Consider the following 27299-nt stretch of genomic DNA (forward strand, 5'->3'; position numbering starts at 1 on the left):
GCGATCCACCCGCCTCGGCCTCCCAGAGTGCTAGGATTACAGGCGTGAGCCACCGCGCCCGGCCTGAGGAGCCTTTTGAAACACCTGAATGTATTTGTTTCCCAATGTATTTGTACAGCGTTGTCAAATTATGTTGCATGGCGGAAGGACCGCTACATCCGGTGATATCACCTCCCCCTTTAAACTACAGAGCGCCGCCATCTTGACCAGAAATATATAATGGGCATCGCCATTTTGCTTGGGCCCGTGGGTATTTCCGGTTCCGGGGGGTGGTGGTTCTTTCTTTTTTCTCCGCAGGGCCGCGGCGGTAAGGGCCTTGGTGCTCGTCTCTCTGAGCTATCCGGTGCCATCCTCATCGCTGCAGCGACACTCACACCCATCTTCGCCATGACTGAGCAGATGACCCTTCGTGGCACCCTCAAGGGTCACAATGGCTGGGTAACCCAGATCGCTACGACCCCGCAGTTCCCGGACATGATACTGTCTGCTTCTCGAGGTACGGGCTAGGGTGCGGGACAGATCTGGGGACTACGGGTTGCATGTGCTGCGTGGCTGGGCCGGTAGCGCGCGAGTTGGCGGGCCTGGCAGATTCCTCAGTCCGGGCAAACTACATTGCAGATAAGGACACTGAGATCAACCTGTGGCTGCTAGGAAGGTTAGAGAGTTGGGGGGGTTTTCATTTTTTGCCTGCCTCCCCGCAGATGTGGCTAAGTGTTTGCAGGGAACTACGGACGGGCGGAGCGGTGATGACCCCAACATGCCATCTGAGTGCCTGTGCTGAAATCCAGAGGCTGTTTCTGAGCTGCCGCCCTGTTCACAGCTCGGTGGGACGGGGGTGGACTCTAGGGGGCCCCCTGACTCATCTCTTCCTGGCTTGTCCTTTATACTCTATTGTCTCATTCTCTTTGTACCTGATTGCGTTTGTAGGCTTCTTGTGCCTTCCATTTGCTCCCACACTATTTAAAATTGTCTGACGCTGGGATCATCATGTTTGGCTCCTAGTCGTAAAACTGGAGTGCGACACGTTTCAGTAAAAGCATCCAGTCCAGTAGTGTAAAAAGCGACTTTTCCAGCATTGACTGCCACACTACAAAAAAAATTTGTTTACCCTGGGGCAACAGGGTTTTATTACAAAAATTTTGAACACGAGGCGATCCTTTCTAATGTAATGAAAAATTTGTTACTTTTTATTGTTTTCTATGCAACTTGAAAAATAGTTCATAAGGGTAAAGGTAACACTTCACGAGGCCCTGGGCTTAAAACTAGCCTGAGTTAAATACAGCTCATATGGCAGTTGATGTGTTGATTACTGCGTTTCCGTCAGCCCTGAGAAGTAGTCACAGGAGGCCCCTAGGTAATAAATAGCAAAACAACTGTGTTTCTGTATTCTGAGAAAAGATAAAGTAGTTCACTCTGGTTTCTCTTCATATCGAATAAATCTTTCGCTTTTTACTAAAAAATAAATAAATAAATAACAAATAAAGTAGTTCAGTTAGTCTGAATCTCAGGAAAGGATCTCCATGGTCTCTGGCACCTGAGTTAAATTCTCAGGGTACGGTTTAGCTGTACCTGTGATTTTATTCTGAATAGTGAGTCACTCCGCCCTGGCCTAGTAAGTGTTCTTGTAGCCTACTGTTTCCATTCTCCCTTATGTGTCCTTAATTTGTTATCTTGTTACCCCACTCACTGTAACGTTGAGACATCCTGAATTACCCAGTAGGTTAACATATGGGAGGCAGAGTTCCTCACTCGTTTTCCTTCTCTGTTTCACCTCTCCTTAGATAAGACCATCATTATGTGGAAGCTGACCAGAGATGAGACCAACTATGGTATCCCTCAGCGTGCTCTGCGGGGTCACTCCCACTTTGTTAGTGACGTGGTCATCTCCTCGGATGGCCAGTTTGCTCTCTCAGGCTCCTGGGATGGAACCCTGCGCCTGTGGGATCTCACAACGCAAGTAGCTGCTCACTTAGTTCTGGGAGCTTGGGAGAAAGCTGGGCAGAGTTGAGGTTGATTGGGTGAGGGGGCAGTTTCCCAGGGGAAATCAGGTCCATTTGGAACTGTAAAGCAGAGTACTTAGAGAAGATAGCTGTGGTGGTTTGGCCTCCTGTGCTTTAATTGAGTTGAGTTAGCTCAAAATTGCTGAGGAGTGGTCTGGTTGAACATTTTTGCCAGATGCAGCAGTTTGGAGTAGGCAACACTAGTTTGAGTATATTTTTTCTTGAAAGCTCTGTCCTGGATAGGCAGTTGGCAGGTGGAATAGAGGGTCCTGGTGATGACAGATGACATTGTCAGCCAACCCCCTTGTGGGAGTGAGGACATGTCCTGCAATTCTGAAGGGATTCTCTGGCATATATGTACTTAGCCAAGGGCTTGCTGTGATCAGAGCCACTTACCAGGGTTTTGTGAGTGAGACAGTGGGACAGGGACTAGGTCAGGAAAATTATGTGACTGGACTAGTGTTTGCAGAGTCTGTCTGGAGAATGATCAAGTCCTCCCTCTCAGGGGCACCACCACGAGACGATTTGTAGGGCATACCAAGGACGTGCTGAGTGTGGCCTTCTCCTCTGACAACCGGCAGATTGTCTCTGGATCCCGAGATAAAACCATCAAGTTATGGAATACTCTGGGTGTATGCAAATATACTGTCCAGGTAAAATGAAAGCATGGGCAGAGAGCACACGTTCAGGGTTTTTCCCACCCTTTTTCTTAACCTTTACCTTAATGTGGTGATTTTAAAGTCTTGTCGGGAATTTAAAGAGATATCAAAGGTTCAAGTTCCAAGGATGCCAATGCAAAACTGCCAACATCCCTCCCACTGAAGGGGGAGAGGTGGGGGATCTAGAGTTTCATGAGGTAGGACTATTTTCCCTTACTTCCTTTCCTTTCCATTGTCTAGGATGAGAGCCACTCAGAGTGGGTGTCTTGTGTCCGCTTCTCGCCCAACAGCAGCAACCCTATCATTGTTTCCTGTGGCTGGGACAAGCTGGTCAAGGTGAGCTTTGAGCCACAGCACAGGCCTTTACCAGCCAGAATGTACTCCTAGACAAAGTCTCCAACTTCAGAGGTTTTTGCACATTCTCTCAATTGACTTTCGTCTTGCTGTTTTATGATCTGAAGTAGCTAATTAGTTCCTTTTAAGTCAGCACACAGCATTTGGTACCTTTTTGATCTCAGCTGTCCTTGAGTGGTCAAGACAAGTTTTTAACCTTTTTTTCTTGTTATTACTGATGGGATGATAAATGATAAACACTCTATCCAGGAATGCTTTTTAAACAAGGCGCTACACCTCTTTTGTTGAGCCTGAACCCTCCTGGCCCTAGTCATTCCAGAGCTAGGTGCCTCACCTGTCAACCCCACATTGATGTAGGTATGGAATTTGGCTAACTGCAAGCTGAAGACCAATCACATTGGCCACACGGGCTATCTGAACACCGTGACTGTTTCACCAGATGGATCACTTTGTGCTTCTGGAGGCAAGGTATTCTGGGGCCAAAAGTCTCCTACTCAGTGAGGGACAGTATCGTGGGAAGAATACTTAACCAGTGTCTTTAACATAAAATGAAATGACAGTTAAAAGGTTAGCTGGATTGATGCAGGAGGATAATGAGATACCAATCCAAGAATATGTTTCTGAACATCAGTTCTGAAAATGATGTAGCGAAAGGCATGGGGTTTAAAATTAAAGGATTGTTTTCTATAAAGTTGGGTTTCTTAGAGCAATTGATGAGATTGGGATCCTGTTTTCGGGACTGATCATGGTAATTTATTTATAACCTGTCAGTGGCTCTTGATGGGGTTAGTGAGGTGTTTTGCATTAAAGGAAAGGCATGCAGAAATAAATATTGGTTCTTTGAGTCACTACCTCCCAGGAAGCCTGGGGTACTGGAAGAAAGTAAGAAGGATGGATTCTGACAGAATTCTTGAGATAGGTGGGATTAACAGCTGGAAGAGGACACACTGCCCTGACTCACCTTACCTGTCTGCCCAGGATGGCCAGGCCATGCTATGGGATCTCAATGAAGGCAAGCACCTTTATACACTAGACGGTGGCGACATCATCAATGCCCTGTGCTTCAGCCCCAACCGCTACTGGCTCTGTGCTGCCACGGGCCCCAGCATCAAGATCTGGGTGAGTGTGGGTGTGGTTCAGACTGAGTGCCTAGTGCACACAGTGAGCCCTGGCAATGTTGTGATGATGGTAGATGCCACCTGACTCCCAGCTGGGAGCCAAGCTTCCTGAATAAATGACTAATTGTCAAGCTGTCAGTAGAGACCCAGCAAGGTTTAAATTTCCCAGGATTGGGATTTGCAGTGGTGGGATGGCCATGTATAGCAGCTTACTCAACCTCAGCATACATTGACATTTTGGTCTGGATAATCATTTGTAGTGGGGTACTGTCTTCTGCATTTTAGGATGTCCAGCAGCATCTCTAGCATTTACCCACTAGAAGCCAATAGCAAACCATCCTTCCCTCCCCAGTAGTGGCAACTAAAAATGCATGCAGGCATAGCCACATGTCCCCTGGGGGGAAATCATCCCATTGAGAATCTGAGTTATTAAGAGGCTTTGAAGGGGAACCTCTATCGTGGATAGAAGCGTTAGGGTCTTTTTGTTGCTATTACCCCGTTCCCCAGGACTTAGAGGGCAAGATAATTGTAGATGAACTGAAGCAAGAAGTTATCAGTACCAGCAGCAAAGCAGAGCCACCCCAGTGTACCTCTCTGGCCTGGTCTGCTGACGGCCAGGTAAGTCGATTTGTCCTCTCTGGTGACTCAGTTTCCAATCTATCTTTCTTTTTTTTTTTTTTTTGTTTCTGTTTTGAGATGGGGGTCTTTCTCTGTTGCCAAGGCTGGAGTATAGTGGGGTGGCTTGATCATGAGTCACTGTAACCTCCAACTCCTGGGCTCAAGTGATCCTCCTGCCTGAGCCTCCCGAGTAGCTGGGACTACAGGCAAGTGCTCCACCACGCCCCAGCTAGCCTTTTCCCTCTTTCAGCTGTTAGTTTGTCTGGTTTGTCAGGCACAAGATCAGTATATTTGACATAAAGTGAAATGACAAAAAAAAAATTAGCCAGGTTGATGACCATGATCTAGTTAGCCATGCCAGTGAGTGTGTTCTTGCACCAGGGAGAAAGTTGTGATTTGGAGGACAGTGGTTACCATCCTTCAGTTCATACCTTGCTTAATTTACCAGATTTTAAATGTATGGATCCTTACCACTGGCTGTTTCTTCCCCTAGGAATACATAATCACCACCTACAATCTGGTAGTTAGAGGTGGGGTTGGTTTTTTTTTAATGATCTTGAAACTTTACAAGGAATTGTGTTTTTCTTTTCTTTTCTTGTCTTTTATATTTTTTGGCAATCAGAGTGGGGTTCTTTTTTTTTTTTTTTTTTTTTTTTTTGAGACAAAGTCTCACTCTCTTGCCTGGGCCAGAATGCCGTGGCATCAACCTAGCTCACAGCAACCTCAAACTCCTGGGCTCAAGCGATCCTCCCGCCTTGGCCTCCTAGAGTGCTAGGATTACAGGTGTGAGCCACCGTGCCCCGCCTAGAGTGGGGTTCTTAAAAGGCAGGCCTTTTACTGGCACAAGTGGAACTGCAGAGTTCGTGGCTGAGCTATCATTGTCTTTTCTCTCCTGCAGACTCTGTTTGCTGGCTACACAGACAACCTGGTACGCGTGTGGCAGGTGACCATCGGCACCCGCTAGGAATTTATGGCACAGCTTTTAGAAATAAAAAAACTGGTTTGCTGACTTAAGGCTCCATCCCTATCTATGTTGCTTACAAGTTAAGAAGCCATTAGTTGAGGCACTGGCAACCTGGAAGCTGGGGGTGAAACGTGGGGACCAAGTAAACAAGGGCTTGAGGGGAAAAAGAGATGTCAGTCTGTGTCCATTTTCTGTAGGATTGCAGTGGCATCAGATGTAACATTATGGTAAGTGGTGAGAGAGTTTTCCCCAGTTGCCCCATCCCTGTGTCCTACATTCCAGTGCAGATAATCAGCCTACCTTAAGCCTAGGAAAACTGTTCCTGAGTGAAAGGGACTGATTGTGGTTGCAATCAAGTTGGGAACAGCAGACTTCTTGAAACTTCAGTTTGGCATAGTCTCCATCAGCTTGGGTCTTTGATCAAAATGGAGTGGGGTCTTTTTTTTTTTTTTAATCTTTAAGGCAAGCCAACTGTCACCGGAAGAACTGGTGCTTAATCACAGCTTGTTTAAAGTTCTGAGTGACCTGGGGAGTATTCATAAATTAAAATAGGCCCCTCCAAACAGTTCTCAACCTACACCTGTTCATCATAAGGATGGATGCCTTGTGAAAGGTCAGAAATGGGCTGTAAAACTACCATGTAATTTCAGATCTCAGTACAGGCGTGGTTGCAGTAACCTTAACTCAGTTGAGACCTCAAAACTGCAGTTTTCTCGGCACAGTACTCGAGTGACAGCTGAACAACTGCAGCATGTTGAAGGTATATATGTGCCTCCCCCCCTCCATTCCTACTCTCTTGACTCAATGCTCATGAGGCCTTTCGCTTGAGTTTCAGCTAGGTATTGGTCACACATATCCCTGGAAATACGTTCCAGAGACCTGGGCTTATGAACTATGGGTAGGAGATTCTCCAGGGAACCTCAGTCTTAGAGCCTCAAAGCAGTGGTACAAAAGAAATGGCAAATTATCTTAAAGTAAAGAAACTAGGTAAGGTGTTCAAAAGGGGGGTAAACATCTAGTCCTTGTTGATTCAGCTGTGACAGGTGCAGAAATGTGGTGTGAAGTGGAACTACCAGTTCTGTTGTATGCTTACTGTGGGAAAGAAATCACTTGCATTATATCCTGTTTCTGCTCCTGTAAAGGAAGGGATTCCACAAAAGCAGCAAATAAACATTTTATTTCCACAATACAACCCACCTTCCGTTTTCCCCAAGAACATGAGTTCACCTCGGCCATCAAAGCAGAGGACAAAAGCTGATAAGTGACAAGGCAAGAGGTTATTAGAAAAATAGATTATACCCAAGGCTCTCCACCTGGGGACCCAAACCCCTCATCCCCAAGTACCCTCTCAGGGCTTGCCAACGGAACTAAAGGCATGGAGACTTTACTGGAAACAGAAAAGCCAACTCCATTTGAACAAAATGGAAAGGAGCATGGCAGTGAAAACACCTGGAGGGGTGTAGGGTGGAAAGAGCTTTGCTCATAGATCGAGTGCTGGAAAAGGGAAGGGGGAGAAAATAATTTATTGGGTGATGTATGGTATGTAGGTTCAATCATGGCGACCATTCCAGATCTCTCACTGAAGCTAAATTCTGGCCGGTCTATGGAGGTAGAAATTGGGGATGGAAGGAAAAGTTTAGAATCCCTCCTTCCCCAGGAGAGTAGACTTTTTTTTATTACCCAGCTCTACCCTTTGGCCCAGCCTTCCTCCCCAAAACAGCTTCCAGATCCATTAGCTAAAATCTGCATCAGAAAATGGAATTGGAATGGGGATGTTGTGAGTCTTGCCCAAACCCTCCAGCCCTAGAACTGACATTGAGGTTGAGTAGGGGTGGGGAAAGTTAGGGAATGAAATTTACACTCTCCCCTCATCCCTTTCTTTGGATGGGATGGGCAGACAGCGGGGGAAGGCCAGGCAGCTTTTCTCACTATCAGGGACCCATGCAGACCTGTTGGACAGAGGTGAGAGAAGGCCGAGCTGGAGGCCAGGAGGGTTCTTTAGGCTCCTAGAAGGAGAAGCAGGGGCCTGGGGTCAAAGGGAAGCATCGCACTAACAAACAGCGGGAGGAGCCTTTGAGCCCCCAAACATACGGGCCACCTTCCACCACCACCCGTCCCCCTAGTGCTGACCAGAGGGGCCCCTGCGGGTGGCAGGCTGATCAAGGACAGAGCTTGATGCGGGTGCCCTTGGAGAGCACCCGGAAGAAAGGGAAGACACGCTCGCCCAGGAAGGCAGCTGAGAAGGTGTGCACGTGGGCTAAAGTCTCTGCATTGTAGAAGCCCAGGCGCCCAGCCTCATAGTCCAAGTACACGCCAAAGCGCCGTGGTTTCTCGCTTGGGCTCAGCAGTGTCTGCTCCGTTGAGCTCTGTGCCTGGTAGCGTTTGCCGTTGGTGCCTACACACCACACTTCCCGCTGGAGCAGGGGCTGCTGGGGCAGGTGGAGCCGGCGGCGGCGATGGTGATGGCGCGAGGAACTGGCATCACCGCTGCCCACAGAGGACCCCCCGGAGCCCACCTTTTCCTTATGATGGGTCGATTCACGGGCAGCACCCACCGCCCAGCCCCTCCGCCCGCCCACCTCTACCTCCCAGTAGTGCCGGCCAGAGCGGAAGCCCTGGGCCCCCAGTACGCAGCAGTCGGCCGAGAAACGCTTGGGATGGTCAGCAACCTCCTGCCGCCGCTCTGCCAGGCGGACCCCCCGGCGGTCAGGGGACAGCATCAGGGCCGGGTGAGCCGTGTCAGGGTCCAGCGTCAGGTCCACTTGGGGGGGGGGGGACAAATATGCCCAGGCTGGAACGACTGTTCCCCATCAGCAGCCAACTCCACAGGTCCGGCCTTTCCTGCTGTCCTCCCGACCTGTCCCTATCCAGCTCCCCTTAACTCCCCACACCACCCTAGAGGCCAGACCCAGGTTCCTGTGGGCTCCACCTCTCTCCTCACTCCTGTTCCCAGGACACCTGGCAGGTTTGCCCTCTGGCCTTGGCTCTTCTTGCCACCCCACCCCACCCCCAAAACCTAGCTGAGCTAGGACCAGCGGTAGCTGGAAACCTCAGATTAGCCCACCTGTATCCTGCTCCGTCACAGCTCCCCACACCTCCCCCAGGGCCCCAACTTCCCTCAGGACCCAATCTCAGGTCTGTGAAGGGAAAGGCAAAGGAAGGTCGTACAGGTGACCTCCCTACCTCTCGCAGCCTGACAGAACATCCGGCTCATTTTCCTCACGATGGCATCTGTCAGGAAGTCATGGCTATGGGGTTGGCACGGGTCAGGGGACCAGACCTCTGGGGGCTGCAGCTGTACCTCTTCACACCTGGAGGAAGGGGACCGGGCAGGGGGTGGGACCATGATATTCCCAGAGGGAAGAGCAGAAGCTGGGGGAAGGAGAGGGGAGGGTCCAGGAGGCAGAAACTCAGGTCCTGGGGAAGGAAGGAGAGGGGAGGGATACCCAAAAGAGGCAGGGACAAGGAACCAGATGCCACTGGGTCACAAAGGGTATACAGTGGAAACACACCTATTGAAAGTCTCCTTGATGTCCTGGGAATAACAGAAACAAAAAGAGGGAGAGGGAGAAAGAGACAAAAAAAGTGTCAGCTGCACAGGGACAGCTCCTTTCCCCCAATCTCCAGCCAGAGAAAGGACTGAACTTGAACAGGAAGGGAGAATCAGCAGCCTCAAGGCTCTCAACAAACATGCACCCTTCTCAACGACCCCTATGCCTTACCACACCTAACTCATCTCACCTGCTGAGCCCAATAACAGAATTTCAACAGTACTGACTTGGTCACCTTTTTCAGGGTGTCACTGTAAAAAATTCTTTCCTCAACTCTCATTTAAGTCCCTCACTCTACAACTCTGTCTTCTTGCCTTTCACTGGGTACAATCATCATCACGCACACATTTGACATTAACTCTGTCTCCAGCCTCAAAAAACGTTTTTGGTCTTCAGATTAAATCATGGTGGTTTCTCCCAGGAGAAAACAGGCGGCTCTGGACAGGTGTCTTAGTAAGCACTGCCGGACAGAGCCACACAGGGGGCTGGGGGAGTTGTGTGGGGGGTGGGGAACAGGGAGGAGACACTGCTCACCTGGAGCAGCCGCAGGCCCCCCTGCTGGCTCCGCTCCTGGGCCTCTGCCAGCAGGCGGCTCAGCTGGGTGGCCTGCTCTGCCAGGCGGCTGGCCGCAGCTCCCGCGCGCCCTAGCTGGGCTTCGTGCATCTCTCGGAGGCGCCGCTCCAACCCTGCCTGCTCTTCGGCCAGAAACCGTGTCAGACGCCCAAACTCTGAAGCCACAGCTGCCAGCTCTGATTTCATCTGGCTCTGGAATGATGCAAAGGGGATGATGGATACCACCTCAACATACTGGAAAATAAACCTCTAGCTTTGCAACTGCCACCTCTCTACTCAAGGAAAGGAGCCCTATATTCCCCAGGTCCAAGAAAGACCTGAGAGTGGAAAGAGGCCCGGTCTCCTTTCCCGCCTCCCAGCCTTACCAGTCACCAACCCTTTAACCCCAGCACACTGGTCCCAAACTCACCAACCTCTGCCTGGAAGACTTATCTCCACCCGGCCTACCTAACTTGACTCACCCTTCACGGTTAAGGTTAAATATTCCTAGAGAAGCTTTCCCTCCCCTCCAGATCTAAATCAGGATCATCTCCATAAATATCACTGTATCTCTTCATGGCATACAGAATACTGAAATGCTGTGTTTACAATGGAGTTTCAACATCTTTCTTCCCCACTGCACCGTAAGCGCCCACTGGCAGGGACTGGGAATGTCTTTGTTTGCCAAAGCGTCCTCGGACTCTGGCATAGCACCAACCAGAGTAGGCACTGGGTAAGAATTTTTGAAATTAAATGAATATATAATTCAGGAATCAAGACATAAAATTAGGTCCTGACTATACCACTAATCACAGTGCTCTTAGGAAAGTCACCCAAAACCTCTAGATGAGGAATCAGCAAACTTTTTCTGTAAAGGTCCACGTGGTAAATATTTTATGCTTTGTGGGCGAAGAGGCAAAATCAAGGATATATAGGTACTTAATGTCCTATAACAGAAAACACATCTGCCCAGTCCCACTCCATTTGCCTGGTCTGGACAATCCTAGGTGGTGGTCACGCTTTTCACCCAGTTACCACCAGCTGCAGACATTCTCTGGACAAAGAGTCACAAGCCTGAGTGGTGGCCAGGTGGGTAAGGGAAACAGCCACCACAGTCAGTTTCACTCTCTGCCCCACTGACACTCAGATCTTGGCATATCTTTCTCTGCACCCCAGAGAGCCCAAAAGCATCAACTTGGGCAGCTGCCCAGAGGCAGGATGACTCCCCATCTCCCAGACTCAGATTCCACCACTTAGTGCCTGGCAGTTGCCAGCAGCAGAGTCCTTAATGTGTAGGTGGTGGTGAGCATGAGCCCTGGGAAGTGGCAAAGCCCAGCCACTGCCTGGGAGGCAGGTGCCAGGAGGGAGGAGGAAAGAGGGACAGAAGAGGATGTGCCGGTTTGGTCTCTGAAGCTCACAGTGCCAGCCCATTCCAAAAGTGGGTGGGGATTGAAGAAAATTTCTAAAAAGACTCCTGGGGGAGAGGTGAGCAACAATAAAAGAAGGGCTGAGAAACAATGCACTAGGCTACTAGGTCTCTGCAATGCGAACATTCACTAATTTCTCCCTCACACCAAAACACCCTTGGCCCCTTCCCAGGACAGAACAAGTGTCCCAGGACCACACCCCTCTCATGCTCGGGCTGTTCTGCCTACCGCCTGCATCTGTTCTGGGACCTGGGGCTTCTCTGATGGCTGTAATGTGGGTTTGCCTTGCCTTTTCCAGGCTCTGGATTTAGGTGTTCAGGTAGAAAGCCTTGCTCTGCAGCCTTGGGCTGGCACCTGACCCCTCCACAAAACAGGCCTCAGTTTGCACTCCATTTTAGAACCTAGGAACCAACATGCCTCCCGACCCTCAAGGACCCCTTCTCAGGACCTGGAGAAAGTGTTTACCCTTCCCACAGGTCTTGGCTCTACCCTCCTCAGGAGATCTAATCACCACTTGTGAGAGTGGCAGCCCTACCTTCCTTGGCTGACCACAAGACCAATCAGCCCCTGTCAGGGATGCCTGCCTACCTTCAGCTCTGTCACCCGCCTCTCCTCCTTGGCCTTCATCTTCTGTACAGCCTCCAGGTGCTTCCTCAGCGGCTCCACGTGCCCCTGTAGTTTGGCCTGATGGAATGGGAAATGGAAGGTTACAGGTGAGAGCTGGGAGAGGCACCTGCCCCTTCAGAGCCCACCTCTCTAATCCTCCCTACAGTGGGTTGGGGCTCAAAGCCTGATCCCCCCAACACAGGTCACAAATGAACATTGTACTCCCTTCTCCCCTTTCTTCTCTGAGAGTATTTCAAGGGCCTCCAATCCTCCCTGTCCTCATGTCTAAAAGCCCTGTGACTAGAGAGCCTCATGCTCACAGTTGTGGTGGATGTGGCTTGAACCCCTCACCACATGGAGTCTTTCCACATCTGTGTTGATGCCTTTGGTCCCTGCCGCCTCATAGGCAATCTTTCCCATGATTTTCATCTCTAAATATTTTTCTGATAGTTTTGTGCCTGTGCCAAAAATCCTTCCGTGGTTCTCCACCACTTCCAAAATATTGACCCTACATTTCTAGCCTCTCCTCCTATACCCACAGCTTCCACACAGACTCTTAGGTTTAGCCACATAGAACTACTTGTCATTTCCTGAGTACAATTCCATACAGTTCCCTCTGCCTAGGACTGACCTTCTACACTTGGCCCAAGGTATTCTTCTAAAACCCAGTTCCCTGACCATGGCCCTGATCCTCCCCAGCCCCAGCTTTTCTGTGATCCCAAGGAATACCGAATAAAACCTATTCACTCCCACGGTACCAATAATTGAGAAGTGTGCCTCCTCAGGACACACTGGGGGTCCCTGCCCCCATTTTACTTATTTTAATTTCAATGCTTCTCTCTGCCTATCTGCTTTCTCTTCCATGCAATTATTTGCTAAATGGAACACAAAAACAAAAACCCTCTCAGAATTCCCAAGGTTGTAACTTTCACAGCCAACAGGCATGTAAGCTCTGTGTTCCAACAAATTGTAGCTGAATCTTTTTTTCTTTTTTTGACAGAGTCTTGCTCTGTTGCCCAGGCTACAGTACCATGGCATCAGCCTAGCTCACAGCAACCTCAAACTCCAGGGCTCAAGCGATCCTCCTGCCTCAGCCTCCCGAGTAGCTGGGACTACAGGCATGTGCCACCATGCCCGGCTAATTTTTTCCTCTATATATTTTTAGTTGTCCATATAATTTCTTTCTATTTTTAGTAGAGATGGGGGTCTCGCTCTTGCTCAGGCTGGTCTTGAACTCCTGATCCTCCCGCCTCGGCCTCCCAGAGTGCTAGGATTACAGGCGTCAGCCACTGCACCCAGCCTGAATCTTTTTCTTTAAAGGGCCGTTAGAGACCAGAATGGGTGAAATAAGCCCTACCTACTTCCACTTTCCTATTTTATGTCCTATACTGGCCTTTCTCCCTCCTTTTCCTTAAGTAATATACAGTAGAAGAGCTCAAGCCTGGACTCCAATCAGGACCAGAATGCAGCGCGAGGTGACCTGAGGCAAGCCATGCTTCCAGTTTCCTCGGCTCAGAATGGGAACGGAATCTAACTCATGGACACTGTACTTAGTGCAGTGTCTGGCATATAGCAAAAGATCAGTAAATGTTATCTAGCATTTGCTGCCTAGGCCTTAAGCTGCCAGTGACATCCTGATAATGACCCTTGCACTAAAGAGGTTACTGACCCAGAGTAGAAAAGGCAGTTGTTGCACAGGATAAGTGATTACAGAAAAAAAATGACAGCAATAATAAAATTATAGTCAATCCAGAACATGAAAACAGCATAAGTTACACAAAATTTAACCTTTTGATAATACTTTCTACTTTTCTACAGTCAATTTCTACTCCATTAATTCAGAATTTATAATGCTTACATTTACCATTAATATTTTTCCTAAATTGTTGACCAAAAAATTAATAAGCATAAATACAAATACAGTAATATTTAGGAAAAAATTTCAAGGACATTTAACTGTTTAAAAGCTTTATTTACATATCATTTGTGTGTTATTACCTATTCAATAAAGAATGTTTCTGCAAAACAAAACTGTGTGTTAAGCCAGTGCTGGTTAATGTATGTATGTATCTGAAAAGAAGGAACTACTCGCCTATAAAATAGCCTAAAAGTCAGAAAGGAAACCACTCACATTACTTCTATATAATAAAAGTATTTACATTTGTTGATCAGTTAATGTCAGATTAAATATGTGCATTTGGCCTCCCAAATTGCAGAGCCCAGTAAACCGATCAAGAAAAGGGATTATGACTTAATTCCTCACCCGCTTCAGGACCTAATTAATACAGGATTTTCAGGCAGCTGGCATTCAACAGATTTGCCTAATACAAATTAAAATCCAGTTTCAGAAGCTCTTTGGAGGAATCCTGTGGAGGGTGAGAGGGTGTGAAGGTGAAAGGGCAGAAAGTCCATGGATAGTCCACCACCTGGGTTTCAGTTAACAAAGAGGCTGCACATGATGTTATGGGTACAGTTAATTTGGAACCGAGGGGATATAAAAGGGAAAGACAAAAGGAGCTCACAACTTCCACTAAAAATGTAGGCCTAACAAGCAAACAATGTTACCAATGCAGTGATTCCTAGGCTAGAATGGGCTTTCTAAAGATATTCTCCCCACTACCGATTTCAGAAATTCTAGTGGTAGGATCCACTGTACTTTTGAAAACCTCCCCTAGTAATTCTTACAATCAGCCAGGTTTGACAATTATTGTGTAGAAGGAACAGTTACTTGTGATGAGATGATGTACGTTTGTCTTAAGTTGTGTTAGAGCAGAGAAATCATAGACACATTACTCTAAAATTGGAGTAATGATGACAATACCTAAATTAAGTTACCGCAGAAATCAGGAGAAGGTGTGAAAACAGTCATAAAACAAAAAAGCTCAGCGCAGAACACACAGAGGAGGCCAGGCACAGTGGCTCATGCCTGTAATCCTAGCACTTTGGGAGGCTGAGGCGGGAGGATCGCTTGAGGTCAGGAGTTCGAGACCAACCTGAACAAGAGTGAGACCCCCCCCCATCTCTACAAAAAAGTAGAAAAATTAGCTGGGTCTTGTGGCATGCACCTGTGGTCCCAGCTACTGTGGAGGCTAAGACAGGAGGATCACTTGACCTCAGGAGTTTGTGTTTGCAGTGAGCTATGATGACAACACCACTGCACTCTAACCAGGGTGACAGAGTGACACTCTGTCTCAAAAAAACAAAGAAACAGAACACACAGAGGCTACTCTCTCCTCCTCCTGGTCCTGCTGCTTTAAACCCATCCAGGCCTTCACTAAGTAATGCTATTTGTATTTGTGCTAGCTGTCTCATAGACAAATCTCCTTTACATGTGTTCAAACAAGAGTCAGGATCAGAAGTAGGGGGCAAGACATTAGCCAAACCAGAATCTGACTCCAAGAAGAAAGGTCTCATGTCAGTAAAGTCAAACTACTACATCCAAATGGTGACGTTGTTAGTATACACTATGGGAAGGGACACTAATAACCATCACTTACTAAAGCTGTATGGCCCTGTATATAGTACTTAAAACCTGTTTCCCAATCTGTAAAATGGGAATGGAAAACATATCAAACTCACAAGGTTGCTTTATGAGATAGTGTGTGAAAAGTGCCTATCCAGTGCCTGATATACACATAAGTGTCCAGTAAATATTAACTATCAATCCTTGGGAAATTAAAGTTCAAATACACTCAGAGACCTAACCAACATTTGACAGTAAGTGTAGAGCCAGGTCTTCTGACTTAGAAGCCCCTCTTTTCTGGTCAGTACACCAGACTAATGCAGATCCAACAAAAGTTCTTAAGGGGAGAATTAAGCCATATCATGGGGTGGGTGGGGAACCTGGTGGGAGGCAAGTGCAGGGCATTTGGGTCTGACACTAGTAGTCATTTCTATGCTCTTGCTTCAGAGTCCCTTCTGGTTCTTTGAGATCCCCAGTTTTTTCCAGCTCTAGGTATCTCAGTCAAGGATGGACTTAAGGCTCACCCAGAAGAAAATGAGAGTGGTGGTAAAGCCCTCGGGACCTGTCACTTGCACACTTACACTTAGGGATAGTGGAATTGTGAAACAGCAGTGGCTTGTTCCCCAGGAGATGAGCTATTTGCTTTAAGGAAATCAGCTTTCCCTGGTCGTCTTCACTGTACACTTTGTCTTGTGTACAGGATCCTTCTCATTCTAACCCACCTTGGTGCCATTGAGTGCTTAAAGAGAATCAACTCCTTAAGAGAGAATCTAAAGAGAATCACCAGGACATGAGGTTCTTCAGGGGACCCCAGCTCCCCTTACTTCCTTTCCTCCACCCCTATCCTCCCCCCCTCAAAAACTCCCATCTTCTCTCTTGACTTCTCTCACCTTGTACTCCTGCACCACCTCCTCCAACGGCACCACGCTGTGCTGTTTGTGGCTCCTGGATTCTCGGCACACCACACAGATGGCCTCTTCGTCCACCTCGCAGAAGAGTTTCAGTGCTTCTTGGTGTTTGGGACAGATGCCCTGCTCGTTCACACGGCTCCCTCGACCAGGCGTTGGGTGCATCTGCCGAATCACCTGGACCATGTTGGCCAGCTGAAGGTTGGGGCGGAAGCTCCGCCGAGGAAAGCTCTTTCGGCACTGGGGGCAGGTGAAGCACCTCCGAGGGGCTGGAGGCGGGGGCAATGGGGTGACGGGGTCTAACTCTTCTTCCTCATCCTCCTCCAGCACTTCCTCCTCGTCCTCCTCATCTTCCCCCCTCAGGTCCTCCTCCATGTCCCCCAAGTAGTAGTCCAGGTCTTCTTCCTCGTCCTCCTCCTCCCACACGTAGTCCATGTTGTCCCAATTGGACCCACCCATGCCTCTGGTCCAGAACACACCCTCCTCTTCCTCTTCGACCTCCTCCTCCATATCGCCCTCGTAGTCTTCATCCCGCATAGGGGAGTCCCATCCCCCACCAGCCCCCACAGCCTCGACTTCCTCCTCCTCGCCGTCCTCCTCCTCCTCCTCCTCCCGGTCTAACTCTTCCCTGTCCTCCTCATCTTCCCCGCCCCACAACTGGGTTACACACACTCGACAGAAGTTGTGCCCGCAGCCGATGGATACGGGGTCGGTGAAGTAATCGAGGCAGATGGCGCACACCGCCTCCTCCTGAAGGGTCTGCACAGGGTTGGGTGTCATGGCAACGGCAGCCATCTTAGTGTCCAGTCAGCCAGTGTAGATGTGCGGTGGGGGGGGCGGGGGTCTTCCCTCTCAGACGCCCTGGCGACCCGGCCCCACCCCCAACGCTGGCTCTCCACAGCTCGCCTCAAGCGCTGCCAGAGAAAAGTCCTTCCGACAACCCACCCCTCCACAGAGAATTCTCTACTCCTTGACGGCAACCGTGTCTCTGCGAGGGGAGGGGACAGAGCTGAGCGCCACCGCCAAGTCCCTCAGGTGGCCCTGAGTGCAAATTTGCCCCAGAGCTCCCTGGGCCTCCTCATAAACCCCCGCCCCACCTCACTTCCTGGCCCCGCCCCTAGCTTCCGGCCTCACTCCCAACACTTCCGGCTTCTGCACACTGTCCAAGCTCGCGAGTTCCCTCCGCTGTCGCGCTAGGCCCGCTTCTTCCCCGCCGGACCCCAAGACGACAGGAAACGACGAGGAGACGCTCTAGCCGGCACTCGGGAACAGGGCGGAAGGGCTAGGACGGTGGAGGTCCGCCTCTCTGTGATGCGGCGTAGCGGGGAATGCAGACAGAACAGAAGGATCGCCCACCTCCACCCCCCGCCACTGGGAGCAAACTTTGGAGGGCCGTGGGAGCGCTTGGCGGCTGTCTGCTTTTGGTGCTATAACTGTAACGGCCCAGCGCCATCCTACCGATCAGGCACGGGCGACTGCAGCACGGACTCCCAACAGCCGGCCGCGGAAGTGGAGGGGCGGGCCTCGGACAGCGCCCTGAAGTACTTCCGGCCCTTCTAGGCGGTGGACTTTGTTGTTGAGGAGTCCCTCCGAGTGGGTTGCGGGCGGGGCCAGAGACATCCCACCCTCCCCCAACTATAGTTAGCATTTCCACACCTGTTTTAGAAACTGCCAACCGGTCGCTGTCGCGTCGTCTGGATGACGTCCCTAACTGCCCATCAGTAAAGGAATAGTGACAAGTCATTACATTCACATTAACACAATGAAACACTTTAGCTGCAAAGAGGGACTCTTAGTCAAGATGCATTCAAGTAAAAAAAAAAAAAAAAGTGCTGACCAGTATGCAGAGTATACTTCAACTGTAAAAAAAAGGGGGAGGATGTTGAAAGTATTTGATATGTTTATAATCCTGTGTTTACTCACATAGGCTAATGCCTCGGGGAGTTTTGTAAAAATTAGAGTTAATGTCATGTAAAGCGATTAGAACGTTGCTTAGCACATAGAGCGATGTAAGGGTTAGCTACTCTTTATTATCATCATCGTCTGTGAAAGAATACTTGTGACAGAGTTTTTGGGGGAGGGGTGCGAGTCAAAGGCAGGCCTCTTTAGCATATGTTGTTCTGTAGCCTTTGAATTTTGAACCTAGCTAATATGTATCTTTAAAAAAGAAAGGAAAAAAAAAGAAAGAGAGAGGGAGGGAGGGATCGAAGGAAGGAAGGAAAGAACGAAAGAAAAGAAAAAGGAAGGAAGGAAGAAAAGAAAAGAGAAAAGAAAGAAAAGAATAGTTTTTTTCCCTAAGTGCCATCGATTCATTTAACAAATACTTTCTGAGCTGTGCACCAATCGTGATTCGCGGCCGAAATACCTCGAGGTTTGACACCATGGAGTCCTAGTTTAAAAGCAGGGGCTCAAACTGGGTTTATGGAATTGATTTTACTTTAAAGAATACTGTCCGGGGTGTATTAGAAAAGATGCTGCTGTGGTACTCAAGAGCATCTCCGCTAAATAGATTCTTTGTGCGACAGAAATAATACTTGATGCTTTATTTAAAAAGCTATTTCAGTGCTCGCTTCTGCAGCACATATACTAAAAAGCTATTTTAACTTTTTTTTTTTTTTTTTTTTTTTGAGACAGAGTCTCACTCTACTGCCTGGGCTAGAGTGCCCTGGCGTCAGCCTATCTCACAGCAACCTCAGACTCCTGCGCTGAAGCGATCCTCCCGAGTAGCTGAGACTACAGGCATGCACCACCATGCCCGGCTAATTTTTTCTATATATATATTTTTAGTTGTCCTTATAATTTCTTTCTATTTTTAGTAGAGACGAGGTCTCACTCTTGCTCAGGCTGGTCTCGACTTCCTGACCTTGAGCGATCACCCCGTCTGGCCCTCCCAGAGTGCTAAGATTACAGGCGTGAGCCACCGCGTCCGGCCTATTTTAACTTTTTTTAAGTGAGGGAGAAATTACAGGACCAAGAATCACCAGTGAGTGCCGGGAACTGCTTGATGACAGGGCCGGGCCCGTAGAATCTATCCTGCTCTCAACGCACTTCCCGCATCATGGGCAAACTCTAGGTGTTCGCCGCGCTTCCTCAGGGCATGGTCTGGGGCCTCTGAGGACGTCTGATCGAACGCGACAAAACCGCGAACCCTCGTGAGGGAACCATACTAGGCCATGCCAGGCGCTGCGCACTCTGCTCTGGCGAAGTCGGACCGCCGAACCTACACGCAGCTCACCCGGCAGCTGCAGGGACCCCTCTATTGGAACTCCGGCCACACTCAAACCCGTCATTCCCGGCTATATGTAGCTTCAGGACGATGCCAGTCAAACATGGTCAGCGAGGGTTTCCGTAGTGTAGTGGTTATCACGTTCGCCTCACACGCGAAAGGTCCCCGGTTCGAAACCGGGCGGAAACAGTTTTTTTTTGGTTTTTGGTTTTTTTGAGTTTGGGTAACTCCTCACCCGCTTCTCCCCGGTGAACTGCGTCTCACGTCACATGGAGGGGAAGACATAGATGTCAACCTGTCGGTCTGTTCAGGAGAGAGGAAGGGAGGCACTGAAGCAGAGCCCCGCTCACGGCGGGGCCTCCATAAAGGTTCTACATGAAAATTCTGCACCTCACCTAATCTTTTGTTCTTCCCCTCGGTAGCCCGTGCAGCCACCGCTCTCCTGTGGAGGGCTCTGGAGGTTTAACAGCCAGGCTCTCGGTAGGCTCTCCGCAGCATCTGTGCAGGTGCTTCTCAGAGCGTGCGGGCGCCTCTGCAGCTGAACCTTAGTTTTCTAGACACAACAGAAAAATATTGCAGCAGCCGCCCGGCTAGCTCAGTCGGTAGAGCATGAGACTCTTAATCTCAGGGTCGTGGGTTCGAGCCCCACGTTGGGCGTCAGTTATTTTGGAAATGACAACGCACTTTTGTTACACAAGCAACAACGGCACTCTCCCAAGCAAGAGCGTGCCTGTGGCAGCTTCCCAGGCGGTAGATGCTGGAGCGTGCGCGGACCAGGTTGTCTCCAGTAGCTGGGTGGAAGACCTAGAGCTGGCATGCAGGCCCACAGCCCTGGGGCCCTCCCAGACCCTCGGGAATGGGGCAGATACAGGTGTCAGTTGAGGACTCCGGCCACGGCCCCGCTTGCTGCAGCCCATTCCTCCACGTTCAACACGTGCTTAGCACCTTCTGTTTACCAGACGACCTACCCGGGTGTCGAGGACTAGCTGCACCGGAGGGGACAGCGTGGCTTCCTGAAGCCGGGGCGAGACCCCAGGCCCGCCCCAGGCATCGTGAGCGTCCGCGCCGTAGCCGCCGGCTCGCTCGCACTTTATTGGCCGTCTAGCGCTTAGGGCGGGCGCTCGCCCCGCCGCGGCCTGCTTTTGATTTCCCGTCAAGAAAGAGGCGCTTTGTGTAATCGAGAGCCTCATCTTCCTTACATTCTCTTTTATGCTCTTGATTTTAGGAGTCTTTTGTGAGAGGTTGTCCCACACATTCCAGCCTCCACTTTTCTTCCTTGATGTAAAAATGACCTTTATTTTGAAACACCCTAACACGAACATCCTCAGTTTACCGATCCTGTCACGAAATTATTCCTTAACTCCAGTCGAAATTCATTCGTCCATGTGGACTGTTTCCTCGGCCTTGCAAATACAGCCCGTTCTCCGTTTTCCAGCTGTCGCAGTCTCCCCCACACGCCCGGCGGCCCGAAAGAGAATGTGTGTTGATCGCGGAGACCTGGCCTATCCGGCTGCGGCGCCGTCGGTCTCAGCAGTGCGGCAAGCGGGTCAGCAGGGTGCATAACCCCCTACGAAGGCGGCCTGGGCAGCTTGGTCCGGGCTGTAAAGCAGGCAGAGTTGCCAGTGTAGTCCTAGCCCTTGCGCGTGGTCTTACTTGGCAAGATAAGGGTCTGGACAAGCTGGTGATCAAGAGTTTGACCTCGGACAATTCCCCTTGCACAAATGCTTGCGGATTCCTGTGGTTCCCTGGTCATTTCTTGCCACCTTCGCGGGGAGTGGAAAACACTCCCAAAAGGATTCTGGCTTTTTCATTAAGGTGAGGCAAAAGTTGACAGGTTTCTCTTCCCTGTCCCCCAACAAGCCAAGGGCACGTCCGCCAGGGCTTTTTGCTACAAGTCCTGCTCCCTGCCCTCTCCGCCCCTCCCACCGCTGCCGCTCTGGCCAGCCCAGGTTTGGGATGCGGCTCCTGGTAAGCGACCCACGCCGCTCTGAGCAGAGTCTAGCGTTCAACAGTCGGACGAACAACCAACGCCTGGGGCCCTGGCAGGATCTGCGGCCTCCCCGCCACCCTCGTAGTGATGGTGGCTGGGGAGACTGAGAAGCCCGCTCTGATTTGCACTTTCGAGGGATTCCTTCAGGAATGAGGTAAGCAGGGGGTCCGAGGGGAAGTTACACTGTGTTAGGGAGAGGGGCTGGAAGGACACAGGCACGGTCCAGACAAGAGGCGGCTGCCGCCGGACCTAGGCGGCAGTCAGGGGGAGAAGCGAGTGAAGGAAGGGGGTTCACGGTTTGCACCCGGAGCAGCTTTGGGTGGTTTCATAACCGAGATCAGAGACTGAGGGGGAGAGGCGGGCGAAGTAGAAAAAGTAGAGCGAAGTCTCGAACGGGCTGCGCGTGAGATGCTGTGCGACGTCTAAGAGGGCATGCCCACGACACGTGCATCTGAAGCTTGGGAGAGTGGTCACTGCTGGAGCCCGAGGCAGAGCTGACTTGTGAGTCGTGCTGTGAGCCGGATGGGACCCTCCAGGGAGACAGCCTCGCGCAGATCGAGAAGCAGGCCGGATAGGAACAGAACCTGCAGCGAAGCTTTCATCAAGGCCAAGGGAGTCCTGATGTGCAAAAGGGAGGAAAAGATCGGCACAGTCAAATTCAGCACAACTTCCTTGGCTTGGGCCACCTGGAGGCCTGTGGTGACCTTGACCGGAGAACCGGACTCAACAGGGGCTCCCACCCTGCGCCCAGATGGAGAGGGGCTTCTGGGTCACAGGCACAGCAAGGACCTAATTAGGACTCAGCCTCCCTTCCAAATTCTGGCTCCCTAGGTATTCGGAAATCAGCGTAGGCGACAGAAAAACATTTTGTAGTATTAAACAATCGATACTAGTCTTAAATTTCAATATATGCAGATGTGCATATAACACTCGTTAAGCCTCATTCCAAGTCTGTACATCCATTGAATGATGAGATTTCATTACATTTTAAAAATTTAATAGTTTAATCTTTATTTAAATAACTGGCTTAAACTTTGATATTCATTAATTTCTATGTTGCCCTTTATTTTTTTAATAATTTTGCATAATTAGTAGAAATACACTATATTTGAAACCTTATGTAAAACACTTTCATTGTTTGATTTTTACATTTAACTTACATTTTGAAGAAAAGATATTCAAATCTCCTATACTTTGTTGAATGTATTTTGCATCTTTTAAAATTCTCTAGATCCCTGTCTTCCTTGGAAGAAAAGGAACCAAAGGGGAGCTTTATCCAGTCTTAAGCCTTTGAAGCCACATTTACCTTTCCTCCTGCGAGACTCCCTACTTTTATTCGTTCTTCATTCGTCCTTTTATTTTTAATTGCTGGAGACAACTGATTTCACTACTCGCTTAGAGGTCACTCTCCATAGTTTGACAAACACCGTTACCCTAGGCCATCAAAAGACTAGTATATCAGGGAGTAATTTGGCTCCTTCAAAGGTCTGCACTCTAGGTGAGACTCCGACACCTGGGTGGTAACTAGAGGCCTTATAAAAGGGAGCGTGAACCGCAGTGAGTTTCCGTAGTGTAGTGGTTATCACGTTCGCCTAACACGCGAAAGGTCCCCGGTTCGAAACCGGGCGGAAACAGTGCTTGTCATAACCTTTTCACAATTGAGAGAGGTTTCTTACCCGAATATTCGTTTTGTTCAGCCATTTGACTTTGAATGTATGCGAATATATTTACATATTTTATTATAATTATCCATACTCCTGTCTTTTCCAATCCATTACCAATTCTCTTCAACCTGCGTATTCCAGATCCAGGCCTGTATTGCAAAAAAGACGGTCTTAGGTCATCACATACAGCCAGCCACACGAGAATGCCACGCAATGACAAATGGAATGTTAATAAGCGCTGGAAAGGCCGGGCGTAGTGGCTCACGCCTGTAATCCTAGCACCCTGGGAGGCCGAGGCGGGAGGATTGCTCGAGGTCAGGAGTTCGAGACCACCCTGACCAAGAGCGAGACCCCCCCCCCTCCGCCCCTCCTCGTCTCTACTAAAAAGAGAAAGAAATTAATTGGACAATTAAATATATATAGGAAAAAAATTATGCCTGTAGTCCCAGCTACTCGGGAGGCTGAGGATCGCCTAAACCCAGGAGTCTGAGGTTGCTGTGAGCTATGATGACGCCACAGCACTCCCACAGCACTCTAGCCAGGGCAAAAGAGCGAGACTCTGTCTCAAAATAAATAAATAAATAAATAAATGCTGGGGAGGAAGGAATGGGTAGGTAAATGTATGATGAAAGTTCAGGCTGAGGACAAGTGTTCAGAGGAAAGATAAATTACTGGTGGCAATATCCTCAATACCTACAGCACGTCGGGGTGTCCCCGTGCCCGCGGAGGGAGCTGGCATTACTGTTTCCAGTTTACAGATGAAGCAGCACAGACACTTAAGATGAGGAAACCTGGGCGGACGGAGCTAAAGGACAGAGAAAAGGAAAATAGGGCTCCGGGAGAAGTTCGCGAAAACCAGATGAAAACGCAGCAAACGCAGCGTTCGTTCGGCGCCCTGACTGCAGGCTATCGGGTGGAAGGCGGAGAGCACAGCGAGTCCCAGGGACAACCGCCTGGGTAAGACCCTCGCGCCCCGCCGCGGTGGCTGACCCACCGCACTGCGGACTCCCCAGCCCCACACCCCTACCTGTCTCCGGCCCCGGCTCTCGGTGACCGTCCCTCTGCCCCGTCGTCATTTGGGGCGAGTCGGAACAGGGGCCGGAGGGAGGCCGCAGGGATTTTGGGAAGCCCGCTGCTGCGGTGCCCCGGGACCCCAGCACAGAGCTCCTAGGGAGGAGAGGTGTCCCTAGGGACTCACGCGCCGTGTGGCCCCAGGCAGCGCAGCCTGTTTCCACGCCTGGAAAATGAGTTCCATCCAGCTTTCACACACTGGACGGGCACACTCAGCACATATGACCAGCAGCTTCTTTTCTTGCACTTCTGCCCGACTTGAAAGTCGAATAAATAAAACATCAAAATGGCGAATCAAATTCAACATCTTAAATGCAGACAAAGCATAAAGATAGCCTAATGATGGCAAAACTTATTAGGCCACTTATGTCGTGTGCATTGCTTAATCACTGCTCTTTCATAACGGTTGTGTAGAATTTACAGATCAGGGCGTCTGTGAACCAGCACAGAACTTAGTGGCGGGAATTGGAGAGAGGGGCCAAGAGCTTCCAAAAGATCTTGGGGAAGAGGCCTTTGGGAGAGGGAGCAGAGGGTTCAAAGTCCCTGGAGTAGACGAGCTTGGTGTATTCAAGAGCAGAAGAAAGGAGAGGGCACCAGTGGGGTAAGGAGCCATGGCTATACTTCCTTGAATCTGCATTCTGATTACTCTATCCGCACCATTAGCTGTTTTGATTTCACAAATGGATTGAAAAATGAGTGGAGGACATCAGTTCCTGTCTTAAGGGGATTCCCTGGCTAATGAGGCTGGCAGGAATAGGACCTCTGGGTAGAGCTGTTAAAGACAAATAAGTGAGGATTTAGCTTTATTCAGAAGATTACCAATAAACAATACACCCAGGATTTCTAAAAGTGATATGGGTTAGTGGTTAAAGCTAAAGTTAGTTGTAACAGTAAACAACTTTCCACTTCCAGCTCTGTGACCTAATCTTTCAGTGCCTCTGTCTCCTTGTCCACTAAATGAGGGTTCAGAAATATAAAGTTTCTAATTGTAACTTGAAATTGTGTAAGAGCATATCACCAATAGTTTAGATGTTCAGAATGACTCCATTTGATAGCCTTAATTCATGAAGAAACCAGTGAAAGGGATTGTTGTTGTTGCACAGCAACCTCAAACTCCTGGGCTCAAGCAATCCTCCTGTGGGACTACAGCAATGTGCCACCATGCCCGGCTAATTTTTTCTCTATATATTTTTAGTTGCCCAGCTAACTTCTTTCTATTTTCAGTAGAGACAAGGCCTCGCTCTTGCTCAGGCTGGTCTCGAACTCCTGACCTTGAGCGATTATCTGGCCTCAGCCTCCCAGGGTGCTAAGATTGCAGGGGTGAGCCACTGAGCCCGACCTGTTCTTGTTTCAAAAATTGGTAGCTTTATAGAAAAACAACAATATTTGTAAATTCAATTTAAGGCCTTTAGAAAACTAGGCCTTACTATTTATAACTCTAATAAACTGAATATTAGTCACAAAGCAAATATGTAGTCTTTTCTATATTCAAAAGCATCCCCCACTCACCCTGAAACATCTCAAATGACAGTATTAAGCAGGGAGAGTTTCCCAAAATACCCTGTGATTCTCATCCAGTTGGTCCTGACACAGAATGGAAGAGCAGGTCATTCTGGGTCATCTGGCCACTCTTCCTCTTGCAGGCAATCCTCTATGTTGCTCTGGTTGACATTTCAGTTTCCTCCTTGCCTAAAATTCACATTCCCCAGAATATCAGTATGTGACTGAGACCTGCCTTTTTGTTTTGTTTTTTTAAATCTGGGGGACATGTACCCTTGAACCAATGTGATATTATATAAACAGCAATGAAATAATGGCGTTGAGCCATTTCTCCTGAAGCTACACAGACCCTGGGAGAATGACTTTCTCAAGTTTAGTAAAGAGAAGCCTGTGACTGTTTTTTTTTTGTTTGTTTGTTTGTTTGTTTGTTTCTTGGTTTTTTTTTTTTTAGACAGAGTCTCGCTCTGTTTCCCGAGCTCACAGCAACCTCAAACTCCTGGGCTCAAGCAATCCTCCTGCTTCAGGCTCCTGAGTAGCTGGGACTACAGGTATGTGCCACCACGGCCGGCTAATTTCTTTCTATTTTTTTTAGTAGAGACGGGGTCTCGCTCTTGCTCAGGCTGGTCTGGAACTCTTGAGCTCAAACAATCCACCAGCCTCGGCCTCCCAGAGTGCTAGGATTATAGGCGTGAGCCACCGGGTGACTATTAAAGAAAGAGACACTTAAGTATTATCAGACTACTTAGATAATAGCCATGAATACGTCAAACCTGGAGATAATCTTCTGTTTCAAATGGGGTTTTTAAATGAAAACATTCAAGTGGATGATTGATTAATAATTTACATATAAATAATATGTAATCATTCTCATAAACCACTTTACAAAACACATCTGTGATCTAATAATTTATATATGCCCCACATGATATGAAGACCAAATAAGAATCACATACAATTTTGATTCTTTATATCTAGTTGAATTCTTCCTGTCCAAAAAAGAAAATTTGCAGAGTAAGAAATAACTGAGTAAGCCTTTTCAATGATGCCATGGTTTTGCAAGTGAAGAGAACATGATAACCTCCACAGAAACAGGCCTGAGAAGAGAAAAAAACCATGTTGCTATATAGAATTGGATTAGAAACCAAAAATGAAATTGACAGTGCAATCTTCAAGATCTTTTGTTTGAGTATGTCCTGTGATCGGCAAAAGAAGAGTCCTTCTCTCTGCCAGGTGGTACCCTATAAGCCTTCCAATGTATTATACCGTAGGACAGGCAGTAAGGGACCCCAGCAATTTTAAGAGGGGAAATCACATGTTTAGACTTGTTGTTAAAGCAGCCCATTGCTTCCAAGGCCATGGAGAAACAGGCAATCGAGTTCTTGGTTAGTGGGAGGTAATATCAGCCTATAGAATCCATAGTATCTGTTAAATAAATCATAATTCATCTACAGTAGAATATTGTGCAGTTTCAAAAAAAGATTATTTTCTATGTCTTGAAATGGAAAGATCTTCAAAAGATAACTTAGTTGTAATTATCTTTTGGGATAAAATACTGGAAAGTAAACTATACTTGCATCAAAATCTCTGGTACAAAAATTGTTACCTAAAGAGGGAATTAAATGCTTTTC

General features: G+C 48.7%; 2 protein-coding genes and 5 non-coding genes across 9 annotated transcripts; 6 read left to right on the forward strand and 1 right to left on the reverse strand.

Moving 5' to 3' along the window:
* The first annotated feature begins 275 nt into the window (after positions 1-275).
* On the forward strand, positions 276-5758 carry RACK1 (receptor for activated C kinase 1). The gene is made up of 8 exons (XM_069476241.1): positions 276-496; positions 1782-1953; positions 2506-2653; positions 2900-2995; positions 3371-3481; positions 3992-4132; positions 4639-4749; positions 5648-5758. Exons 1-8 carry the CDS (start codon positions 388-390, stop codon positions 5711-5713), a joined length of 954 nt encoding a protein of 317 aa, XP_069332342.1. The 5' UTR covers positions 276-387; the 3' UTR covers positions 5714-5758.
* Positions 738-805, forward strand: LOC138388968 (small nucleolar RNA SNORD95). The gene has a single exon (XR_011234415.1). It is a non-coding gene; the product is annotated as a small nucleolar RNA SNORD95 (small nucleolar RNA).
* Positions 2266-2344, forward strand: LOC138388912 (small nucleolar RNA SNORD96 family). Its single transcript, XR_011234367.1, has one exon. It is a non-coding gene; the product is annotated as a small nucleolar RNA SNORD96 family (small nucleolar RNA).
* Positions 5759-6157: 399 nt separating the features above from the next.
* On the reverse strand, positions 6158-17730 carry TRIM41 (tripartite motif containing 41). 3 transcript variants are annotated; one of them, XM_069476240.1, is made up of 8 exons: positions 16203-17730; positions 11832-11927; positions 9799-10029; positions 9226-9248; positions 8897-9024; positions 8299-8474; positions 7663-7719; positions 6158-7314 (listed from the first exon to the last, which is right to left on the reverse strand). In XM_069476240.1, the coding sequence occupies exons 1-8, from the start codon at positions 17013-17015 to the stop codon at positions 7267-7269; spliced, it is 1572 nt and encodes a 523-aa protein (XP_069332341.1). In that variant the 5' UTR covers positions 17016-17730; the 3' UTR covers positions 6158-7266. The 3 variants fall into 3 exon arrangements, with proteins under 3 accessions (XP_069332341.1, XP_069332340.1, XP_069332339.1); XM_069476239.1 differs by having other exon boundaries at positions 7204-7314; positions 8293-8474; positions 16203-17702; XM_069476238.1 differs by lacking the exon at positions 6158-7314 and having other exon boundaries at positions 7654-8474; positions 16203-17702.
* Positions 17731-19562: 1832 nt separating this feature from the next.
* Positions 19563-19635, forward strand: TRNAV-CAC (transfer RNA valine (anticodon CAC)). Its single transcript has one exon. It is a non-coding gene; the product is annotated as a tRNA-Val (tRNA).
* Positions 19636-20030: 395 nt separating this feature from the next.
* Positions 20031-20103, forward strand: TRNAK-CUU (transfer RNA lysine (anticodon CUU)). Its single transcript has one exon. It is a non-coding gene; the product is annotated as a tRNA-Lys (tRNA).
* Positions 20104-22997: 2894 nt separating this feature from the next.
* Positions 22998-23070, forward strand: TRNAV-AAC (transfer RNA valine (anticodon AAC)). Its single transcript has one exon. It is a non-coding gene; the product is annotated as a tRNA-Val (tRNA).
* Positions 23071-27299: the final 4229 nt, after the last annotated feature.

This window comes from Eulemur rufifrons, chromosome 7 (genome assembly GCF_041146395.1).
Source record: "Eulemur rufifrons isolate Redbay chromosome 7, OSU_ERuf_1, whole genome shotgun sequence".
Classification (NCBI taxonomy): Eukaryota; Metazoa; Chordata; class Mammalia; order Primates; family Lemuridae; genus Eulemur; species Eulemur rufifrons.

Bases quoted from the DNA above. Each gene is read 5' to 3' on its own strand.
- RACK1 (XM_069476241.1), top strand. From the start codon at position 388: ATGACTGAGCAGATGACCCTTCGTGGCACCCTCAAGGGTCACAATGGC. The intron at 2,996-3,370 runs GTGAGCTTTGAG...ACATTGATGTAG, and splicing joins GCTGGGACAAGCTGGTCAAG to GTATGGAATTTGGCTAACTG. The intron at 4,750-5,647 runs GTAAGTCGATTT...TCTCTCCTGCAG, and splicing joins CCTGGTCTGCTGACGGCCAG to ACTCTGTTTGCTGGCTACAC.
- TRIM41 (XM_069476238.1), bottom strand. From the start codon at position 17,015: ATGGCTGCCGTTGCCATGACACCCAACCCTGTGCAGACCCTTCAGGAG. The intron at 11,928-16,202 runs GTGAGAGAAGTC...CCATTCCATCAG, and splicing joins AGGTGGTGCAGGAGTACAAG to GCCAAACTACAGGGGCACGT. The intron at 8,475-8,896 runs GTAGGGAGGTCA...CCCCCCCCCAAG, and splicing joins GTTCTGTCAGGCTGCGAGAG to TGGACCTGACGCTGGACCCT.